This window comes from Physeter macrocephalus, chromosome 9 (genome assembly GCF_002837175.3).
Source record: "Physeter macrocephalus isolate SW-GA chromosome 9, ASM283717v5, whole genome shotgun sequence".
NCBI lineage: Eukaryota > Metazoa > Chordata > Mammalia > Artiodactyla > Physeteridae > Physeter > Physeter macrocephalus.
Genome location: NC_041222.1, coordinates 25,892,668 through 25,915,666, shown reverse-complemented (window position 1 = coordinate 25,915,666; position 22,999 = coordinate 25,892,668). Strand labels below are relative to the sequence as shown.

At 39.6% G+C, this 22,999-nt stretch overlaps 1 protein-coding gene across 1 annotated transcript in view; it reads left to right on the top strand.

The window, feature by feature from the left end:
* The window catches only part of ANP32B (acidic nuclear phosphoprotein 32 family member B), a 27,026-nt gene extending 4,027 nt beyond the window's left edge, over positions 1 to 22,999 (top strand). The window contains exons 2-7 of the mRNA XM_024126252.1: positions 8,231 to 8,380; positions 11,600 to 11,722; positions 17,090 to 17,279; positions 19,883 to 20,007; positions 21,253 to 21,328; positions 22,551 to 22,999. Coding sequence (XP_023982020.1) covers positions 8,231 to 8,380; positions 11,600 to 11,722; positions 17,090 to 17,279; positions 19,883 to 20,007; positions 21,253 to 21,328; positions 22,551 to 22,618 — 732 coding nt within the window. The 3' untranslated portion in view covers positions 22,619 to 22,999. The remainder of the gene's footprint in view (positions 1 to 8,230; positions 8,381 to 11,599; positions 11,723 to 17,089; positions 17,280 to 19,882; positions 20,008 to 21,252; positions 21,329 to 22,550) is intronic.

The window sequence follows — 22,999 nt, the reverse complement described above, 5'->3', positions numbered from 1 at the left end:
CCTGCCGTTTCAGGGGACACGGGTTCGTGCCCCGGTCCGGGAAGATCCCACATGCCGCGGAGCGGCTGGGCCCGTGAGCCATGGCCGCTGGGCCTGTGCGTCCGGAGCCTGTGCTCCGCAACGGGAGAGGCCACAACAGTGAGAGGCCCGCAAAAGAATGGCTCCCCTAGGGACTCTTACAGGGAGACTGAGTAGGAGTTAGGTTCTTAAGAGAGGAAAGCTTTGACCTTAAACTGAAGGCTTTGGGGGGTGGGGGGAAGCCGTAGGAAATTTTAAAATAAGAGTTTAAAAATGTTTTGCACAAAAGCATAATCTTTAAGGTAAGTGAGAAGTTCCAAGATGATTCTAAGTCAGCTAGTCAAATGGCTCCATACGTTTGTTGTGGAGCCAGCTGTTAAAGAGTAGCCTTGACCTCTGGGATCCTGCACTCTTGTCATTTGGGAAAGAAGAAGGAACCCTGTCTCTATTGAATATTGGTATAATGACAGGAGGCTCTTAAATGCACAGCACAGTGTTTTCCTTGGTTGATCTTGATGTCATCATGTGAGATCTAAGACTGTTTGAGGAGGGTTAGTGGAGGCTTGATCGTGAGTGTTTTTGTTTTAAGACCATATGGGCTGTTTTTTTTTCTTCAATGGAATATGTTTTTAAATAAATTTATTTATTTTTGGCTGTGTTGGGTTTTCGATGCTGCACGCAGGCTTTCTCTAGTTGTAGCGAGCGAGGGCTATTCTTTGTTGCAGTGCGCGGGCTTCTCGTTGCGGTGGTTTCTCTTGTTGAGGAGCACGGGCTCTAGGCACACGGGCTTCAGTAGTTGTGGCGCACGGGCTTCGTTGCTCTGCGGCATGTGGGATCTTCCTGGACCAGGGCTCGAACCCGTGTCCCCTGCATTGACAGGTGGATTCTTAACCACTGAGCCACCAGGGAAATCCCCAGATGGGCTTTTATTGTGAGTGTAGCTTTTTTATTTTTATTTTATTTTGGGGTTTGAAGAAGACCCTGGTAACACTTCTTGTGTTCTTTAGCCAAAGTACATGAGACAGACCAAGATAATAGATTCCATTTCACCTGTTATAAACCGGTATGCTCATTTCCCTAAGGGGGTGACTCATAAATATAATAATTCAGTTTTTTCTAAGTCCAAAACACCTCTTTATATCAGAGGTTTGTTCTCATAGTGGAAAAAATGGCTTAAGATGGCATTTTAAAATAATCTTCAAAAAGAACAGTGATCACTGTTTTTAAATATAGGCAAGGATAGGAAATATTTTATACAAAATATTATTGGTATTGTCAGTTATTTCACTGAGAGCAAATTGTATAGTACTAGAACATACCACGTATACCACAGAAATTGGCAGTGTTGTCAAATGTGAGACGAGACATGCAGTAGCGAGATATAGATATTATCTATATCTAAATTTGTAATTTAGATATATTCCAGAATTGGAGAAAATACCTGTTCTTTATGTGAGGCCCTAATCTTTCTCTTACGCCAAACATGCCACTGATATGAGCACCTCATTAACTATGAATCTAGAGGTGTCTAGCCTTGATGTTAGCTCTGTTCCAGTCTTGTGTTCAAAGTTAGAAAGTCATGCGGTTCCTGTGTTTTACAGTCAATGCCCCTGTGGAACACTGGTGGGCTATATGCTAGACTGTGACATTTCATATCCCACAAATAAGAGTAGTTTTTCCTTAGTCCCACTTTACTAAAAAAAATTAATTTTTAAAATAAATAACGTGAGGGGACTTCCCTGGCGTTCCAGTGGTTAACACTTCCTGCTCCCAATGCATGGGGCACGGGTTTGATCCCTGACTGGGGAACTAAGATCCCACATGCCGCATGGTGTGGCCTTATAAAAAAGGAAAAAAAAGACAACATAACGTGAGAAGAACCTTTCCCCCAACTTTTGGCATTTATTGTTGTGTCTGTTGTGATGTGATTTTGAGCTCCGTGGGATATTCTAATTGGTTGCATAGCAGCTAATTGGGTTCTTTTCCTTGTATAAGGAATACAGTCTTTGTTGAAGAAAAATTTGATACAGATAAGCTAAAAAAAAATAGTAGATATAGATAAGGAAAAATTTAAAAACCCAGAAATCTCATACACACCCATCCTACCATCTAGACATTCTGGTGTATAGTCCATGAGAATGTTTTTTTCTAAACTCAGATCATGCTATTAATGCACATAATATCTTGTTAAAATATAGTAAACATCATTATCTTTCTCTGGCACAATTTATTATTTTACAGCCACATTGTTAACGTCTGCATAGGTCATAATTTAACCGTCCCCATTAGGTGGTTAGAAGGTTTTTTACTGTTTTAAGTAGTATTGAAATTAACATTTTGTAATGTGAATCTCTGTCAAATTGCTTTCTAGAATGGTTCTCCCCAACAGTAGGGTATGAGTGTTTCCTTCCTTCATACCAACAGTTCTGCCATCCAAACACATTTGAGAACTGCTAATGTTCTATTCTACTGTCATTTTGCAAACATTACTTTTAAATAATAGTAGGGTGGAAGGTTTGAAGACTGGTTAACTCAGAAAGATGGAAATTATCAGGTGTGGCAGGAGTTACTTTCCACATTTTTGGACATATTTCCACATATTTCGCTTACTATAATAATCATGTATTTTCTAACTAAAAAAAGTTGACAACTCAATGATTTTTAATCCTTTGTATCTTCTTTTCCCCTCTTATAACAATTATAATTGATTATTGGGGAAGGTCACTCAACCAGTTACGGAAAATTGATTTTCTTTTTTTTTTTAAAGAGTAGCTAGGGGGGCTTCCCTGGTGGTGCAGTGGTTAAGAATCCGCCTGCCAATGCAGGGGACATGGGTTCGAGCCCTGGTCCAGGAAGATCACACATGCCACAGAGCAACTAAGCCCATGCGCCACAACTATCGAGCCTAAGCTCTAGAGCCCACGTGCCACAACTGCTGAAGCCCGCGTGCCTAGAGCCCTGCTCCGCGACAAAGAGTAGCCCCCGCTCACCGCAACTAGAGAAAGCCCGCGTGCAGCAACGAAGACCCAGAGCAGCCAAAAATAAATAAATTAAATAAATTTTTAAAAAAAAGAGTAGCTAGGGAAGTAGGAAATGTGAGCAAGTTGGAGAGGATGAAAGGAAAATTCCTTGATCTCCTATGGGGCTCCTAGCCCCAATCCCTATGACTTGGTTGCAATATATTTCAAATTTTGCATTGAAAAACTAGAGTATCAGCTTTGCTGATAACTATCAAAAACAAAAGTTGAATAGGAAACAGTTTGGATTTTTGTCTTTAGCTCTTAAGTGTTTACCTTAAATTAATGTTTGGGAAAAAACTAGTTTAGTTGGAAGATGAGGGATGAAGAAGAGTGAATTTGGCTCCCAAAGTTAAGTCATCTTTCTTCAATCAGAAAGCCTGTAACTGCCTTGGATCAAATAGCTCCCTAAGTTGTGCCCACACATGTACAAGTGCCTGCCCAACCTGCCCTCCTGGGAGGATTTGGGACATAAGGAGGAAAAACTAGGGCCGCTTTTTCTTGATTAGAACCTCCCATTTATTCTGGGTCTAGATTGGGATGCCATGGCATTGTATGTCCCCCACCCCATGTACCTTCCCTTGTAAGGCAGTCTGGATCCCTTCACCCTCAAGAAGGAATTGGGGGAGAGGGGAGGCTTAGTTATCTCAAATGCTGCTGACACAATGCCTGAGAGCAGACACCTTTTCACCAGGGTCCTGTTTAGAACTTTAGACTGGCTAGAAGGCTGCTTATGGCAGGCTTTCCAGACCTGTCATCCTTGGGCACAGCCCTAAGTGGACCCTCCTTTGGTCTCTGCTTTCTGCAGTAATTTCCCATTCTGCTCTGTGCTTGTTTGTGGCTCATCTTCTTACTGTGCCTCTGGAACTTTGTTCTGGGATTAGCCCATTTCTTTACTACGTGCTTAGCCTTCCTGGAAAAGTCTAGGGACATGATTTCACTGCTGAGCCATATAGCCCAGCCCTTCCCTGTACTCACCACAATACATTCTGTTGCCTCCTACTCATGGAGGGAATTAAAGGTCTCAGGTGTGCGTTCCCTGGCTTCTCACTCTCCCACTTACAAACTTACCTGCACCTATACCCATCCTAGCCATCTCTTCTCCATGAAAGAGCTGCCCCATCCTCAATAAGAGTAGAATAACATCTCATTTTTAATGTGTCTTTTATAATTTGTTGTCGTTGAATGATTTTTTTGTTTACTGATGATTTATATTTTTATGGTTTGTCTGCTTTTTTGTCAGTATTTCTTTTGGGGTGTTTGGTTTTTATTCCTCACTTAGGGTAAAAACAGTATCCTCAAGAAAAAGATAACTGTATGCAAATACCTAGAATTTCCATATGTCAAGAAAGGTCACAAAAAAGTGTTGAGAGGGATCGGTTGCCATTTTAAATAAAGAACTCAAAACTCAGAGACTCTAACGTTTATATTTTTTTTCACCTAGCAATAGATTGTGAGGAAACAATCCTTATTACAAAAGAAATTTCACATAAAAAGATAGTGTGGCATTATATATAATAAACTTGGAAACATGTTCAATAGGGAGGATTGTAATTTATGGTGCATCCATATACTTTAATTTCTTTAGCCATTAAAAAATATTTATAATTGTTAAAATATGCTAAGTAATATTGTTTCATCTTGCTGTATTTAAAATATACAAAGACTAAAAAAAAAACCAAAGTATTAAGTGACAAGCAGCAATATGCTTTGCATTAATGTGATGATGCTTAAGATCAGAAAGTAGGTTCTCTTCATACCCAGGTTTCCTCGGTTTCATCATCTGCTCATTCCCCTACAATCCTGACACAAACCCCAATGCCATTTTTTCTGCATTTGACAGTTGTGAAGGCTCCTTCTCATACTGGGGTATGGTGGTAACTAAAATAGACATGACCCTGCCATCATGAAGCTTGATGAAATTTCAAGGCTAGCAGTGACCTTTTTAAAAAATTATTTTATTTTTAATATTTATTTCTTTATTTGGCCTCTCTAGGTCTTAGTTGTGTCATGGGGGATCTAGTTCCCTGACCAGGGATGGAACCTGGGCTCCCTGCATTGGGAGCGTGGAGCCTTAGTCACTGGACCACCAGGGAAGTCCCTAGCAGTGACATTTTTTTAACCTTTATTTTTTTCAATAGATTAATTTCATCATAGAAATGTTAAATAAGGTTATGGAAAAGTCCCCCAGCCAGTCCCTTTCTCTCCCTGAGAAGAATATAAGAAAGTAAATGAATACTCTGGTTTCTCTTCAAAACGTATAAATCTTTCGCCTTTTAGAAAGTGAATGTGTGATATGTGACATAAATGAAAACATTTTATACATTTTGTACCTTTTTCATCATACACTGTATCCTGGAAATGAGTCCTTGTTGATGGACAGTTACATTGTTATCTAATTTTTTTTCAATCCTTTTTTTTTCCCCCTCAGTAACTTCTTATGCCTTATTTCGTAAACCTTTCTAGGTGTTTGAAACTAATGCTTCACCTTTGGGTACTACTGATTCTTCTCAAGTCACCCTTGCAGGATCCCCCGGGTTCCATCCTTGGTTCTCTTCCTAGGAATTCCATCTTTTCACTACTGTCTCTGCCCTGATGACTTCCAAATACAGAACTTAAAACTAGAACTCCCGTGAACTCTAGACCCTCATGTCCAGCTGCCTGGGGACACTTTCACCTGGACTTCTCATGAGAACTTTAAACTTGGTATTCTTCGTGGTATTCATTATATACCTGCTCTCCCCGCCACCCCATCCCCAGAGCTGTTCCTTCCTATTTCCATCCAGCTACATGGTTCCCATTTCTTTAAACCAGAACCTCAATTCCTCTCCATCATCTTTCATACTCAGCAGTTAGATTTGCAGATTTGGACCACTTTAACATCTTTTTTTCCCTCCCAATTTCTCCTTGATTCGTATTCGGCTGTTTGGTTCAGCAGACTTGTTCTAACTCTTTGATGACTCTAGTTAAAGCGGAATTTTACCAGTTGAGAGAAATGTCCAAGAGGTACACCCATGGGCTGGGAGGCAAAATGGCTATCTAAATTCCTCCTTACTTGGCTTTTGGCATATTGGTGTCATTCTGTATAACGTTTTTGGATTCTCTGTCAGATATAGTCATAGAAAACCCCCCAAATCAAATAGAAACATTTAGTTGTATTGCAGTATACTACTTAGGTTGGTGGGTGATTACAGTTGACCTTTTTTAAAAAAAATGATTTGCTGGTTTTACTCTTTTTTAAATAAATGTATTTATTTTTTATTTATTTATTTTTGGCTGCGTTGGGTCTTTGTTTCTGCGCGTGGGCTTTCTCTAGTTGCGGCAAGGGGGGCTACTCTTCGTTGCAGTGTGCGGGCTTCCCATTGCGGTGCACAGGCTGTAGGCGCACAGGCTTCAGTAGTTGTGGCACGCAGGCTCAGTAGTTGTGGCTCACGGGCTTTAGACCACAGGCTCAGTAGTTGGTGGCGCATGGCTTAGTTGCTCCGTGGCATGTGGGAGCTTCCCAGACCAGGGATCAAACCCGTGTCCCTTGCATTGGCAGGCGGATTCCCAACCACTGTGCCACCAAGGGAAGTCCTACTTTTTTTTTTTTTTAATACAGAAGAAATACATGCTTGTAGAAAACTTAGTACAGCTAGGAATAAAGTAAATAGCAAAGGTCTTTGTCATTCTCCTACACCCTTTTCCAGAGGTTACTTTCTCAGTATTCACTATGCCCCAAGCACTACTTTCTATAACAGTTCTACTTCACAGATGAGGAAACTGAGGCACCAACAGGTTAAGTGACTTGCCTAAGGTCACACAGGTTGTGAGTGGCAAAGCCAGAATTCAACCCTAAGCATCTGTCTCTGGAGCCCAGCTCTCCTCAGTCTACCTTAAGTTTTCAGATGTGCTAATTTTCATCAGAAGAGGAAAGAATGTCCGAGGTATCTAGAGAAAAGTGGAAGGAAGGGAAGAAAGAGCAAAAGATATAATGGGCCTGTATGCATCCTGAAAGCAAGGCTTCTGAAGAGGAAGTAGAGTAGTGAGAAGTAGTGAAGAAGCAAGCAAGAAGTTGTGGTGTTGTGGGTGTCACTGACTCTCTAAATCAGTTTCCTTCTCTGTAACTGAGGGGAGGGTATGGTGGTAGAAAGAAAAATGAGTAAATTCTCCATAAATGTTAGCAATTGCTAGAGTAGTATCTTTGGATTTTGTATGAGAGAATGAAGATACTACTAGCCTCTATTTTCATTTTAGAACTATCAGCATCTCCTCATACATGCTTGATTAATACTATTAAATGTGTTAGATTCACTGCAAGAATGCCTTTGGCAGTTAAAACTAATTTGCATCAGTGTAAATTTATCAAAACGTGTTTAAAACTTGCAAGTTTCAGAGTCAACCACAGAGCAAGAATGGCAGTAGGGATTATCATGGTAGATATTCACGCAGTAGACTTTATTAAATAATCAGTATTCACAGTCTTCAGATGTGATACCTTTGGATGGATTTGAATTCTGAATTTCAGGACCTCCAAATAAGGAGATTTTGTGGCCTGAAAAAGGAACCTAATGTCTAACAGTTCTCTCCCCTAGAAATACTTTCTTACATGTAACACAAAATGATCTTTGTTTTGAATTAAGGCCTCTTACATCTTGATCTTTTCCTAGTGTCAAAATAATCTTAGTAAAGATTAATAAGACCAAAAGTAGAAATGTATAGTCCAGAAACCTGTAGCCACAATCTCTTAGTGACCTTGATGGGAAAAGTGAAGCTTTCCTCTTTTCCTTGTGTCAGTCTCCTGGGTCTTCAGGAAGACTCAGCCCAAAGGGGTTGCAGGGGTTGGGGGGGTATCTTCACTCCGCATTTGTAGTTAAAGCTGCCCCTTGCAGGAACAGACTTGGGAAAAGGAATGAGGGGGATATCATTTCTTCACTTATCTCATAAGAACTGTAGTTTCTGTTTCTGGAAAGTAAAGAGTTTAAATCTTTATTTGTACCATGGTGTGACATTCCACCCTTGATATCTATTAGAATATATATTGTTGCTAAAGGCTTAATCATTTTTCATTTATTTATAACTGTGACCTAGGTCTAAGTTGAGGCTGCCACTATATGTAGGTGGTTTGGTGGGTATTTATGGTTGGAGTTTTTGCATTGTTTTTTTGTTTTCTGCATGTTTTTTAAAGCTTTTCTTCCCTGCTTTGTCACCCACAGGTTCGAGAACTTGTCCTGGACAATTGCAAATCAAATGATGGGAAAATTGAGGGCCTAACAGCTGAATTTGTGAACTTAGAGTTCCTCAGTTTAATAAATGTAGGCTTGATTTCAGTTTCAAATCTCCCCAAACTACCTAAATTGAAAAAGGTAAGTGCTTTTTCTTAACAGTAGAAGAGAGAACCATCCTGCTGAAGGGAAAAATATATGATTCTATCTGTAAGGAAGCATTTAGTGTAGCAGAAAGCATATGGCCTTTGGAACTGGGCAGATCTGGGATTGAATTCCAGCTCTAACATTTCCCTGATGGGTAAATCTTCCTCAGGTTACTTAATCTCTCTAAGACTCAGTTTCCTCATCTGTAAACTTGTAATACCACCTGACCTTGCAGAGTTGCTATGATGTTTGGAAATAATACATGTTGGGTGTTGAATAAATAGTAGTTATGAAGAATAATTATTTTGTGAATAATCTATTACTTGTTGTTATGAATCTGTTGCTATGATGTTAACTCGTATTGTTCTTAGTATGCTCTGGTTTAGGAACCACGGGTGCCTCCCATTCTTCGTGTTTTATGTTGATTAAGGGAGAATTGAAGTATAGACCTTTCAAATTTGTAGTCTATGTTATTTCAAACCCATTATGTAATTCTTAATGACTAGGAAGTTTAAAATGTGTTGTGATTGACTGCAGGAGTTCATTTTAACAAAACTGCTGTACTTCCCTATCCTAGTTGACGGCCCATTGTTAGGGCTTTATTGGTCTAATTATAAACCAATCGCTATCCCCTCTAACAACCCGCCCCCCAAAAAAAAACAACAAACAAAAAAACCTCAAGAAAAATGTTTTTTCATGTCCTTGCACATTGCCCTGTCACAAAGCCCCAAAATGTCAGAACTGGAAGAAACTTAGATCTTCTAGCCTTGTTTTACAGGCACAGCAGTAGACCCAGAAAGGTACAGTAATTTGCCTAAAGCCACCCACAGAAGTGGTTAGTACTGGAACCAAAGCTAGAACCCATATTTTCCTATTTGCTAATCCAGTATCTTTTCCATTACATACGAAAATGTTTGTGGTCATGGCAGTGTTGCAGAATTCTCCACTGTTTACCTAATCTCTTTATTAGGCAGTTTAAGTTGAACCTTCATCTATAAAAGATACACATAGAAAAGTGATATCAAATTGAGGCAAAGGACAGGTAGGCTGTTCCTGTAGCTTGCTTGCTTGAGTTCTGAGAGGGACTTGTTTTTTGGTTAAGTACATGAATTAAAATCCAGAAGTGCTTTTTACTTATTTGCCTTTTTTAGGTAATAAATGCTCAGGAAGTCCTCATGAGTTTCAGGGCGACCCTCCTATCAGAAAGAACTCTGTTATGTTTAAATTTGTAAATTTTTTTTCTTTTTTCTGACAGGCATTTCCTTTAGAGGTTCAAGTGTAATCCTTTTATGTTTGCATAGGTTATTGTGACATTGGAAGCTCTGATAAGCCCATAAAAAACTGATGGCTTTTTAGCCTGTATCTACATAAACTTGATGCTAGCAGGTCCCTACTATGTGTTTTGTGTTCTGTTCTGCTTTCCTAGCATCCTGGTACATTTTCGTGAATTACTATGGTCTGTGTACTATCACACTTATTCAGAAAGTCAGTGTATCAGGGAACAGTGTATCAGTGTATCAAATCCTCCTGAAGTCTTGTTAATCACTTACCTTGTAGGGTCAGAGAGGGAGGAATAGAGATATCTGTAAACCAAACTTAAAGGCAGATTGGGTGTTCTCACAGCTGATTTTCTTCCTACCCTAGAGCACAGATTGTTTTTTTTTTTTTTTTTAACAAGAAACAGGTTCTGAAAGAAATTTTGGTGTATAAATGTCGCAGCTTTCCTAAATTTACACATTGATTTCATTTCAAAATAAATATGCCACTAAATGCTTTGGCAGATTGCCTTTTTATCTCTACTCCCTAAGATACTCATGTTGAAAGGATGTGAATACAACATATGTCGATATTGTAACCAACCAAGAGAAATTTTAGATATTTTACTGGACTGTCCCATCAGAAGGAAAAAAATGTATTGAAATGTTGCATTTTTCTCTTCCGAAATGCTTAATAACACCAAAGCAGCAGACTTACTGTTTTTTAAACTCATTCTTTCAACGAATATTTAAATTTTTAAAAGTTCCTCTATTCTGCATAATGTACTTCATTTCATTGCATGCCAGACTAAATTACATAAGTTGTCATGCTGTTCTAGGTACATAGCATAGGGGGGAGCACATTGAAGCTAGCCTGCCTGGCTTCAAATCATAGGTTCACTGATGTAACAGCTGTGTGATCTGTGGGCACTTACATAGTCTCTTCATAGTTCATTTTTGTCATCTGTAAATGGGGGTAATAATTCTACCTACCCCATAGGGTGATTGTGAGATCAAGTGAGTTCATGGATTTCTAGTGCTTTGAACAGTGCCTGAAGTACTATGTAAGGGTTAGATACAGTTACCATTGTTGTTGTTGGCAGTTAAAAGAGAATTGAAACTAGCTGTCTGGCCTTAGTTTTCTTCATCTGCAAAATGAAGAGTTTGAATTAGATGCTCTCAACCATCTTATTTTTCCAGGCTCCAATTTCTTTCACTCTAAGAGTCCAGTATTCCTTGGTGAAGGCTCATTCCTTCATTGGCATACCACTTGCTGTGCTACTTGACCTGCAGCTAAGAAATTAGAGTGGTTTCTTACAAAGGCTAGTGCCAGGTTTGTGCAAGAAGTGTCCTCTGGGGAGTTGGTTTCGTCAGCCCTGAAGCTGTTGCCCCAGTCCCTTTTTCCAAAGTCATGGAGCTTCTTTAAGGGCTTGTACCATTCCTGTAGCCTTCAGTGCACCATTCCCTGGTGGCTTCCAGATGTAGAACCCCATGGCGAGCCAGCACTGAACAGAACCAGATTAGGTTTCAAGTGGGCATTGTGAGCTCTGCTTGGCACACAGAATAGCTGCTTAGAATGCAGAGACCATTTACCCTTCCTGGCAGGTATAGCGTATTACAGCTTCTCAAAGAATTCTCATTTGCTTTGACCCACTTTTTAGGTTAGAAAATGTATTTGCTGATGTTAGGGGCCAGCAAACTGTTATAATTAGCAGCTGGTTAAGAAAATACAACTCTTCTAATCCTAACATGTCTCTCCTTCCCAGAAGTGTTCCTGGGATCATCTGTAAACTACTTATTTGGGTTTAATGAAACAAAATGAACACACCTGCCCTAATAAAAAAAATAGAGATCATTTGATCTTGGTGTTTGAGAACTGTGTTCGTTATTTATAACACTTTAATGATATGTGTTTCTCTGTGTGTATTTGTGTGCTGTGTGCATTTTCTCTTAACAGCTTGAGCTCAGTGACAATAGAATCTTTGGAGGTCTGGATATGTTAGCAGAAAAACTTCCAAATCTTACACATCTAAACTTAAGTGGAAATAAACTGAAAGATATCAGCACCCTGGAACCTTTGGTAAGTAATCAAGAATTTGAAAACCAGGACTTATTGGTCATTTTCATTTTCATATTTCTTTATTGTGAGGGAAATAATTGACTGAGAAAATGGTTTTTTATAGTACTTCTTATAGAAAGAGTCCAGTTTTAAAGAATCAGGGCCTCTTTAGTTATACGTGTTCCTGTGACTTTGCTCTCCCTCCTTTATTATTGTGGTAGCTTCCTTCAAAGGAGAATTCTTTTCTTTTTTGTCCTTTTTAGATGTCATATATTAACTATAGCCTTAAACATTTATCTTAAAATTGTTTCCCTAGACTGGCCAGACTGTTCTATATTATACTTTTACAGAAAAGGCTGTATATATTGGGTGACATATCTGATCTGTAGATGGAACGGGCCAAGGGCAGCTCCAATGAGTTTTAGGTCTTCTAATTCATGATCTTGTGCTGTAGCTGGATCACTGTTGCCTAAAGTTTTGCATGGGAACCCCCCAGTTCTCCTCAGTCTTACATACTGGGATAAGCTATGGAAAGTTAAGTGCCAGTTGGGTTATAGACTTGCTGTGTGACCTTGGGCAAATTGCTTCTTCTCTCTGGGCCTCAGTTTCCTCACTTATGAAGCAAGAAGGATAATAATCCCTGCCTAACTTACCTCACTTAGGAGTTCTGAGAATAAAATAAGGTAATGCACTTACTTTGCTTTGTAAGTTGGAAAGCTTTGTTAATGGGGGTCCAGTCTAGTGGAACTTGTAGTGACCAGAAAAGAGCTTCTGGAGGCAGGGGTTAATGCAGGGTAGGGGGTAGCCCCACAGCCACTTCTCTTTGGCTGCCACCTGGAAATTCCTATGATTTCAAGATTGTTAAATGACTTTTTCCCCTAAATATGACATTCTATTCATAGAAGTAGAATTCTATTTTAATAAGGCTAATGAAACTCAAACTTGTTTCATATCACCCAGAGAAGTTTGTGGCAGCTTTCTGGTTTTTTTTTTTTTTTTTTTTTTCTGTTATACATAAAGTCAGTATTTCCATCTGACTTAACTTGCAAACATTAAATGGAAGAGGGGCTATACAGCAGATAGGAGCTGTCTTTCAGGATCCAGCAGAGCAGAACCCAAGAGGATAAGGCATCCTTCTGCTATCTCTCTCTTTTCTGATATCACAATATATTAAAATATTTGCACTTCATATCATTTGTACAGAATGTGCTGTTGATATTTCAAGAGAAGATAGAGTAAATTATGACTTTTAATAAAGAGGATTTCCTGCTAAAACTATAGGGTCTTTTCCCTCCTAATAGTAATTGAGGCTCTGCTCCAATGTAGATTTAGTCACTGTTTACCGAGTCCCTTTGTTTTTATGTTTCATTAAGTAGACCACATTTAGCTCATTTCTCATAAATGTTGCGAGCCTGTTGTTACCTTTGCTCCATGAATTTTGCCCCCTTTTTTCTGTTACCAGTTCACTCAGATACTTGGGCTCCCTCCTTTTTCACTAGTTCTGTTTTCCTCCAAATCAATCCCCATTTCCAATGTTTAAGCAAACATTTATTGCAGTTTGCTTTATTCAAGGATGTTAACATTTGCCCATTGTATCCTCATGTAATTCAGAGAAGAGAGAATGTCCTCCTTTTAGAAATGAGGAAATCAAGTTTAATTACTCAGCAGCTGCAGAATAAATGGCGAGTAGGGATTCAAATCCAAGTCCATCATTCTTTCCACTGCCCTTGGGACCTGTTCTTCTCTTTTTAACCTATAAATTTTTTCCATACCCAAATTGACCTAAACTGGGAGTTCAACAGGAGCACTAAATTAAGTGCTGATGGTCTCCCAATCCCATGGGGTACTCTAAGCCTTTATTGTTTGTGTTAATGACAGGCTATCAGTTTAGGGTCATTGTAAGCACAGGAACCCCTTCTCTCTAGAACAGAGCACCAGGCAGTACCTTTCCATGCTAAATCACTAGCCATTGCCTAATTCTCCTGGCAGCCTTAGTCTTCTGTGATGTTTCATCAGAAGCTTTTGTCAGTGTCCTAGCATTCAGAGGCAGAGCAGAAGTAAACATTGTGTGGGAGTTGTTCCTGACCTGGTCAGTGTTTTATTAGGGCCCTTTGGTGGCTATGAAAGTCTCAATCCCCTGGGGCAATGAAGTATGAGAAAAATAATCATTATAATATTTACCATTTTTGGAGGATCTGCTATGTACCGTATACTGTAGTGCATGCTTTATGTATGTTATCTCATTAGTAATCCTCAACATTTCTATAAAATGGATAGAAATAGCATGGCCCTCATTTTACACATGAGGAAGCTGAGGCTTAGGAGAGGCTGAATCCCTTGTCCAGAGTCACACACTTGGCTAGGAAGTGACAGAGCCACAGTGCCACACACCCAGGGCTGTCTGGGAAAGGCTGAGCTCCTGCCATTCTCCTGAACTTTCTATTCGGATTCCTGGGGGCGCTAGGTGGGTCTCCTGACGTTATAACTTCAGAATAAATAAAACTGTAGGAGAAGGTGAAGGGGGGAAATGTTGGGTCCATTTTGACTTCTGAAAGTATTCTTCACTGGGGAAAACACCATCCTCATCCTCATCAACCACATACATTTTGAACACCGTCTACGTTGAGCCCAGTTCTTACAGTCAATGCAATGATTGTGAATGCCTCTGCTTACTACAGGGACATTAATCGAGAGACAAAGAAGGCATCAATTCAAACTTCCTTGGACACCTTTTTTAAGAGACCTGGGCCATCCAAACCATCCCCCAAAGCCCTTCTAAATTCTAAGAAGGCAAGCAAAATTATTGTTAATAAAATGTTTAATGTTTATTATGGCTAGCCTATTAGTTTTAGGCCAAATTTCTGAAATGGTAGAGTTGTGGTTTTTTTGTTGTTGTTTTTTTTTTAAGCAGTATTTACACATTACATTGGGATCCTGAATAATCTGTGTGTAGTGTATTTTGGGCCTTAAAGCACAATTTTACTGCTTTAAACAATTCTAGAGTCCTACAGTTATTGGGGGTTTTGTTGTTTATTTGCTTTCACTTCGTTTTCTAGCATACTGTTTGGCATGTCCGAATTATTCATAATGGGTCCTTTCTGAAGAAGTAGAAAAAATGTCGCAGATTTCAGAGTTGCAGAAACAGGAAAGCCTTGGAGGCCCTGTGTACTAGGCTAGTTGATAGAATTAGAAAACGGGCTTGGGGCACTGTTGAGCATTAAAGATCTGGAGTTGTATGTATTTTTGCATATCCATTCCTAGGAAATAATGTTGAACAGTAAATGGCTCATTCCTTTGAGTGAAGAATTTATACTGAGCCTCTGGGAAAGCTGCCTAAATATACTCGTGGTTCTATCTTAGCTGGTATAGAGTCAACCTTTCTGTGAAGAGAAAAGAGTTCTACAGTTGTCTGGGGTGGTATTTCAGCATCTTTTTTCCTCTTTGTCAAGAAGTCATACCTGGGCTTCTGGGCGTCAGGGGCTGTCCAGTAGGGAACATAATCTGAAAGCTACATGACAGAAAAGCAGTTCTCCCTATGATCAGAAGGGCTGGGGACAGCTTTCTTAAGACCTCAGTGTACTGACTTACATAAGCACATTATTGGATCCACAAAACTCTTGGATCACTGTACATTGGTGTTTTGAGGAGTACATTTGCCTGTTGCTGTAACACTGTTCTGTGTTCCATGCTTGGCTCCATGTTCCCAAGGGCTCTTCAGTGAGAATAAAACCAGTGTGGGAACCTCTTTGATCAGGAAGACGAAGATTTGTGAGTGCAGGGATCATCAACCGCTTCCTCTGAAGGACCAGATAATAGATCTTCTAGGCTTTGTAGGCCATGCAGTCTCTGTCACAACTACTCCACTTTGCCATTGTAGCATAAAAGAAGCCGTACATAATACATAAACAAGTGAGTGTGGCTGTGTTCCAGTAAAACTTGGTTTACAACTACGGGAGGCAGGCCGGAGTGGGCCAACCGGCCGTCATTTGCCAAGGCCTGCTTTAGAGCACAGATTTTCAAATTATTTTGTAACTCCCAAGAACTACACATATACCTCAAGTCCTGCAGACAAGGTTTTGTTTCATCTTTGTTTCTTCCCAGGTCCTTGTGAATGTTGAAATAGATTTCCCAATAAAGCATCGAAGTCTTTAAACATCAACATTTATTTTATTGCAACTTGCTTCATACAGAGATCCTCTCAGTAATTTTTCAGAGAATGGCAAACTTTTCTCTTGACTCAGAACCATTAAAAGTTAAATTTATGAAGCCGTATATCCATATGCCGCCCAATCCCCTATTTTAAAAGGCACCAGGCCTCACAGTACTTCACATTTTGTGTTTACTCTTTTATCGGTCTGCCCCCTCTTCTGCTCCCTATGAGGGTCTATTGTCACTTTCTGTTGCTGTCTCCTTACTTGCCTGTAATACTAACTCTGCCCTCCCAATCTCTTAATTCACCCTTAATCAAAACTTAATAGACCTGGTATTGAAATACTAGTACATTGATGTAATAACAAATGAAGATCTGAGTAGAATACGTGGACATTTTCCTATTCTCTTTGGCTGCTCAGAAAACTTCTTGGGCCAAGTTTTTAGATCTTAACTGTTTCAGGTAGATGAAACTGAGGTTTCAAACAAAGAGGTATTACAACAATACTTCAAGGTATGGTAAAATCAGAAGAATTTTACATCAGAAAGTTCTGGTAATAGTGTCAATCTTTTCCCCAAAAATTAAAAAAGAAGAAAAGAGTGTAAAGTTTCTCTACTTTTGAAGTTTCAACTCTGAGTCCCCCTTCTTTTCCCCCAGCTTGTACTGACGCCTGTCTTCCCAGAAAATATCTGCATCACCACACTTTGTGCTTTACTAGGTTCTGTTCTCGAGTGTTTCCCATCTATGTCCCCAAGTAGAAACGTCAAGGATCTTGATGTTGATTGATTTGATTGAAAAATTTTTTTCCCTTCCTATTCTACCACCCCAGAGCACTGAAGACTGACTGCTTGATAACCCAGCAAGTTCTTATTGGTCATTTGATTACTCAAACATTAAAATCTAGTTTTGAACCAAATTTATTAAAGTCTCTGTTTTGTCTCATATTGTAAAAAGATCCAGTTTTAATAAATATTTCAAATTCATATTTCTTAAGACTATTCATACTGCCAAAAGAAAACAGTTCTCTGAGAGGATAGAGGTAGAAGGGAAGGACTAATTAAAAATCTAGTGACCTAATATAAAGGTTGCAAAGGACTTGAAATGTTTTCCTATGTACAGGGCTGAGTAGGTAGCAGCTAATTGAATTCAGAGCCTAGAATTTTACCTCTTTAGGAGATGGGTTTTGTTGCTTATGTTCCTTTGATTTAGTAGGTATGTTTCTTGATCCTTTTCCTCAGAAAAAGTTGGAATGTCTGAAAAGCCTGGATCTGTTTAACTGTGAGGTTACTAACCTGAATGATTACCGAGAGAGTGTCTTCAAGCTCCTTCCCCAGCTGACCTACCTGGATGGCTATGACCGAGAGGATCGTGAAGCCCCTGACTCAGATGCCGAGGTGGATGGTGTGGATGAAGAAGAGGACGATGAAGGTGAGTGGGCACAAAGCAATGTGCAGTGAACTTAATTTCTGCTTTCCAAAGGTCCTGATTAGGCCACTGAATGCTCTTGCTATTGAGAAAAATAATTTATATCCATGCATGTAGGCGTTCTGTTAAATTTGGAACTCTTAGGGCATTGAAGTCTTCAAATGATCATAACAGAAGATGGTTTGTTAGCTAATTAGTCTTGAATTTGGAGCCTAGAGATCATAGACTGCTTCAATCCATTTTTTGAAGTACTTGATGTTTATGGTTTACTAAAAGGACCATTGCCTCAGGTCTCCTGCCTTTCTCCTAGCTGTTTCCCTTTCTTGGCTACTTATCCTTACCAACTCAGCTTTGTCAACACTTCCGGGAAGCATTTTATGATGCTGGAGACCTAGGTCCTTGTATGTGCCAAAGCATGCCCTCACTTACCTCTTTCGTAGCACTTGTCACTCTGCTATTCTTGTCCCTTCCAACTATGCTATGATTACCTTCTTTTTTTTTTTTTTTTTTTTTTTAATAATTAATTAATTAATTTGGCCGTGTCAGGTCTTAGTTGTGGCACGCAGAATCTTTCATTGCAGCATGCCGGCTCTCTAGCTGTGGCTTAGTTGTCCCGCGACACGTGGGATCTTAGTTCCCTGACCAGGGATCGAACCCTCGTCCCCTACATTGGAAGGTGGGTTCTTAACCACTGGACCACCAGGGAAGTCCCTATGATTATCTTCTTATCTCTTTATTCACAGGGCCTAGCACTTGGTAGGTACTTGGTACATGTTTTTTACATTCAAATATAAATATCTTTCCTGCTTCGATATATGACTATAGAGTTTTAAAAGGTAATGATTTGAAAGCACTATGTGTTGGATTCCATTTTTCATTAATAAAGGAAATAATTTCTAGCTATAACATGGAATTAGAATATACTTTTTATTTTTGACATTTGATCAAGGTTTTTTACATCCTGTTATCTTTAAGAATCTTTGTATATTTTCTACCCAAACTATCCCTCCTGATTAGCTTGTGCTTTCCTTGCACGGTGACTTGTTTACTCTGAGTCACTCTTAGGATAAAAGGTTTCTCACCTGAGTGGCTTAGAGGAAGCAGAGCTATTAGTGATCACATCAACCAGCGTGAAGAAAACTTATTCTCCTAGAGTTCCTGACGTTGCTGGAATTTGTAGCATTACTGTATTTGAAGCATTATTTTCACTATCTCTTTAAAGATGAAAGTTTATAAGACAGAAATGGTTAAGAAAAGTGGAGAACATCATCAGGCACCTCGGTTGCAATTAGTGGGGTAGTACACTGGAAGCATTTGACAGTTTTGTTTTGCAGCAGGTTTGAGACAAGGCAAAAAGAGATGGGATGTTAGATGGTAAAGTGGACACTGAATAGGATGTTTCATCTTGTTCCAGATGTTTACATCACTTAGTCCCTTCATTGCTGGTTCTCAGTTTTTCTTAAAAAGCAGTCTGGTTGTCCATATTTAAGTCCACCTTAAATGGCTTGAGCAGCCACCCATGTGCAGGAGCCTGTAAAGAAAATTCCTTGGAGAGTGGAAGGCAGTTCTTGAGAGCAAGATCAGTCAGGCAACAAGTATTTGAGAATTTCCTATGTGCCAGGCTTTTAAAACTATCTAAAAATAGTTTTAAGAAAAAACAAACATGGTTCCTGTCCCTTGGAGCTTACTGTCTACTAAGAAGAGAAATGTTAAGTAATCATAACTAAATAATCACAAGTGAGCAAAGTGTGTGGTAATGGAGAAGCACCAGGTGTGTGAGAGCATAGGAGCTGAGACTGGGGGTCTGGCAAGTTGGCCTGAGGAAGTGATGTTTAACTGAGACTCAAAGGTTGAGCCAGTGTTAGCCACACAGAAAAGAAAGGGAAGAGCATGTGGGGTCCGGAGTCAGGAGAGAGCACAGCGAGCTCCAGGACCTGGAGAGGTAAGAACTAGTTGATGAGAGGCCTGCACCAAATGGAGTAGAGACACAAGACACAGGTGCCTTTCAGCCTGCCTGCCTACCACCACTGCCCCCACCCCCATCCCCATCATGGGGTTATTATGGGTGTGTCTCAGGTTCCTGATTTGCACAGCTGGTTTGTGGTGGTACCCTTACCCAGAGAAGGCAGTTGGTAGGTCTTTTTTTTTTTTTTTTTGTATGTGACTTTTTACTATGGAGAATTTCAGACATAGACAAAGGTAGAAATAACAGTAAAACTAACTTTAACTTTCATGTTCCCATTACTGAGTTTCAGCCGTGATCTGTTCACGCCTGATATTATTTTACATACACACACACTCCTACCCACTTCTCCCCTTCCTTATTTTGAAGCAAATCCAGGCATTGTATCATTTCATCGGTAAGTATCGTAGTGTACACTTGGTCCGCCAGGACTCCTGGCCTCTGGATTTTATGGGGCTCAGGTCAAAGGGACTGAGCCTCAGCAACTTGCAAGAAAGGAGGTGACGTGGTTCATGGTTTTCCCTGACATTGGTGTGGCCCAGCATTTGTCCTGTGGACCAACCCAAAGCTCCCCACCACCTGAGTAGGTGTACCTTGTGAGACACACAGGGTATTTGATGTATTCCTTTTGGACTGTTTTCAGAAGGAGAAGATGAGGACAAGGAGGAGGATGAGGACGGTGAGGAAGAAGAGTTTGATGATGAAGAGGATGAAGATGAAGATGAAGATGTAGAAGGGGAGGAGGATGAAGATGAAGTCAGTGGGGAGGTCAGTGCACCTCTTGCTCTCTGCTTCCCATTTGTAATTAAAATAAAAGTGTGGATTGTTTAAAAAAGGAAAGTCTTCTGAAGAAATTAGTATACTTGTAAATAGACTAATAGCAATCTGATTAATTTAGCTCTTGTCCCCCTGTTAGTAAATACTAAATAGAATACTTACTGAATGCTAACTAGACAGTGCTTGGCTCTGCAGAGTAAGTTTTGACCCTTTAACTTTGGGAGGTAGCAACAAGTTGAGTATTTATTCAGTACGGTGAGAAAACTGGAAACATTGAGAACTGATGGGATGTCCTCCCCTTTGTTGTATTGAAGTGAAGGGTATGTTTACCAAGTCTGAACTTCTTGTATATCCAGCTTAATGTAGTAAATGCATTATGTACCTGCTGTGTTAAAGAGTTGAGGATGAAAAGTTGAAGAAAAATGTGGTCCTGCTCTGAAAGAGGCAGGTAGTCTAATTTATGGGACAGGCAGTAATAACAGTTATCTCTGAGGAGCTGAATACCATAGAAGGATAGGAGAAAGGAGTGACTTTGACCCTAAAGGGGACTTGTGAATACAGGCCAAGAAAATTAGACATTATAAAAAAAAAAAATGTTCTTTTGTAGAACAAACGTAAGGCTGAGCATTTGTGTAATCTCATAGGTGTCTAATGAAATTAAGTTTCTGAAAGAAGCTTTTTATAAGAAAGGGAATATGGAAGTCTTTGTCCAAACCTGCTTTGAAGTTTTAAAAATTATTTCTGGAGTTATCCATTGTAAGTTGTATACTAATTAAAGATGTCTTTAATTAATGCTTCCTTCTGAAAAGCAATTTTTAAAGATTTTTTTTTTTTTTTTTTTTTTTTTTTGCGGTACGCGGGCCTCTCACTGCTGTGACCTCTCCCGTTGCGGAGCACAGGCTCCGGATGCACAGGCTCAGCGGCAATGGCTCATGGGCCCAGCCGCTCCGCGGCACGTGGGATCTTCCCGGACCGGGGCATGAACCCGTGTCCCCTGCATCGGCAGGCGGACTCCCAACCACTGCGCCACCAGCGAAGCCCTAAAGAAAATTTTTAATTAAGCTCATTAATTTAAGAAAAACCAGCAGTTCTCAGTATATTAAAGTAGATTAAAGTAACGTTACAGTTTTCTCTTTGAATGAACTGTTAAATTTAATTGACAATTCTTGTTTTTCTTTGTACTTTTTAACTTGGCAGAATTAATCTAATAATGATATGCTATTTACCATTCTTTAGGAAGAAGAATTTGGACATGATGGAGAAGTTGATGAAGATGAAGACGATGAGGATGAAGATGAGGATGAGGATGAAGGTGGGTTAATGCATGCAGTTTGGTCCCTCTCAGTTAAAGATCAAGGGAAATGTCCATTAATTTAGAATTTGAAATCAGTGAGAAGAAAATAAAATTCCTTTGGCCCTGGTGGTCTTCGGAAGCACTTGTAAAGCCCCATTAGTGTGTGTGTACTGGCTCACCCACCTGCTCTACAGCAGTTAGTAGTGCCTGTATGAGGATAGGGGGCCCCGGCCTCAGTCCCCACATGTTGGGTTTTTAGACCCCATTGTTTATGTTACTGTGAGGCATGAGATTTCTGTGTTTGGAATTTTTTCATTAAAAAAAAAAATCTTAATTGGATTGTAATCTTTGCAGGGTAGATAAATAGCACCTTTCTAGTTTTATTGGTGTTATTCCTTTCCCCACCACAACCAAAACCAGTGAAACGTCTGTTTATTTATTAGAAAGTAGATTCTAACGCTTGTGTAAGTTTCAGAGTACTGGATTGGTTGCTGTGCTTTATGTTGGTTCATACTTTCTCAGCAGCATCTTCTCTCTGTGCAAGTCACAGGACTAAAATTACTTTGGATACAGCAATGATTAGGACCTGGTCTCTGCCTTCAGGGAGCTTCTTGGAACACAATTTAGTGCAGATTTAGCTAATTTCGTTAAAGTAGCAGTGAGTTTTTACTAGTTGAAAAAACAGAATGATGTGTAGGTCTCTGTGTCTCAAATACTTAAGGAGTCTGAGAAATCTCTTTTTAGTTAATATAAACTTGCAACAGTTTGAGTCTTGCCATGTTCTAGGCTAAATACTTCGTGCTATTTCATTTAATCCTCAGAATAACCCTATGGAGTCAGTGCCATTGTCCCCATTTTACAAATGAGGAAATAGGCTTAAGGAGTTCCATAGTCCTTGCTATTTATTTTAATAACTGCTGATGTCTGATTTTGGGGACCAACAAGTGTAAGAAAAATAAACATTTGGTTAGACGGCAACTTAACTTGAGAAAACTGAGTTAACTTTGCTGTGATTTGAGGTGCTGCTGTGCATTTTGCCCTTCTTGGTTCCGTGGCTACTATTTATGCTTCTTAGAATTAAAACTTCTTAATTAACAACCTGTCGATTTGATCAAGCTTATTACATCATTATTTATCTCCCAGCCCTTAAAAAATTCATTGTTGTTACCTCTGTTAGCAATAATTAGGCAAAGTAAATGCCTTTCCAGTTGTCTCAAAATGAATTTTTATTATTGTACAGAAGAGGAAGAAAGCGGGAAAGGTGAAAAGAGGAAGAGAGAAACAGATGATGAAGGAGAAGATGATTAAGACCCCAAATAACCTGCAAAAAAAGAACTGTTCAGTATTGGTTGGACTGCTCACACGGATTTGGTAGCTGTTTAAAAAAAAAAAAAGTAGCTGTGATACAAACCCCAGGACACCCACCCACCCAAAGAGCCAAAGAATAGTTCCTGTGACATTCCGCCTTCCTCCATTTAGTCCCTCTTGGAAATCCACCACCAAGCTTGGGGACTTCACCCCAACAAAATTGTAAGCATTGTTAGGTTTTCGTGTAAGACTCTTGCTGTAGCGTGGATAGCTGTGATTGGTGAGTCAACGGTCTGTGGCTGCCAGTTACACTGAGATTGTAACAGCATTTTTACTTTCTGTACAACAAAGAAGCTTTGTAAATAAAATCTTAACATTTTG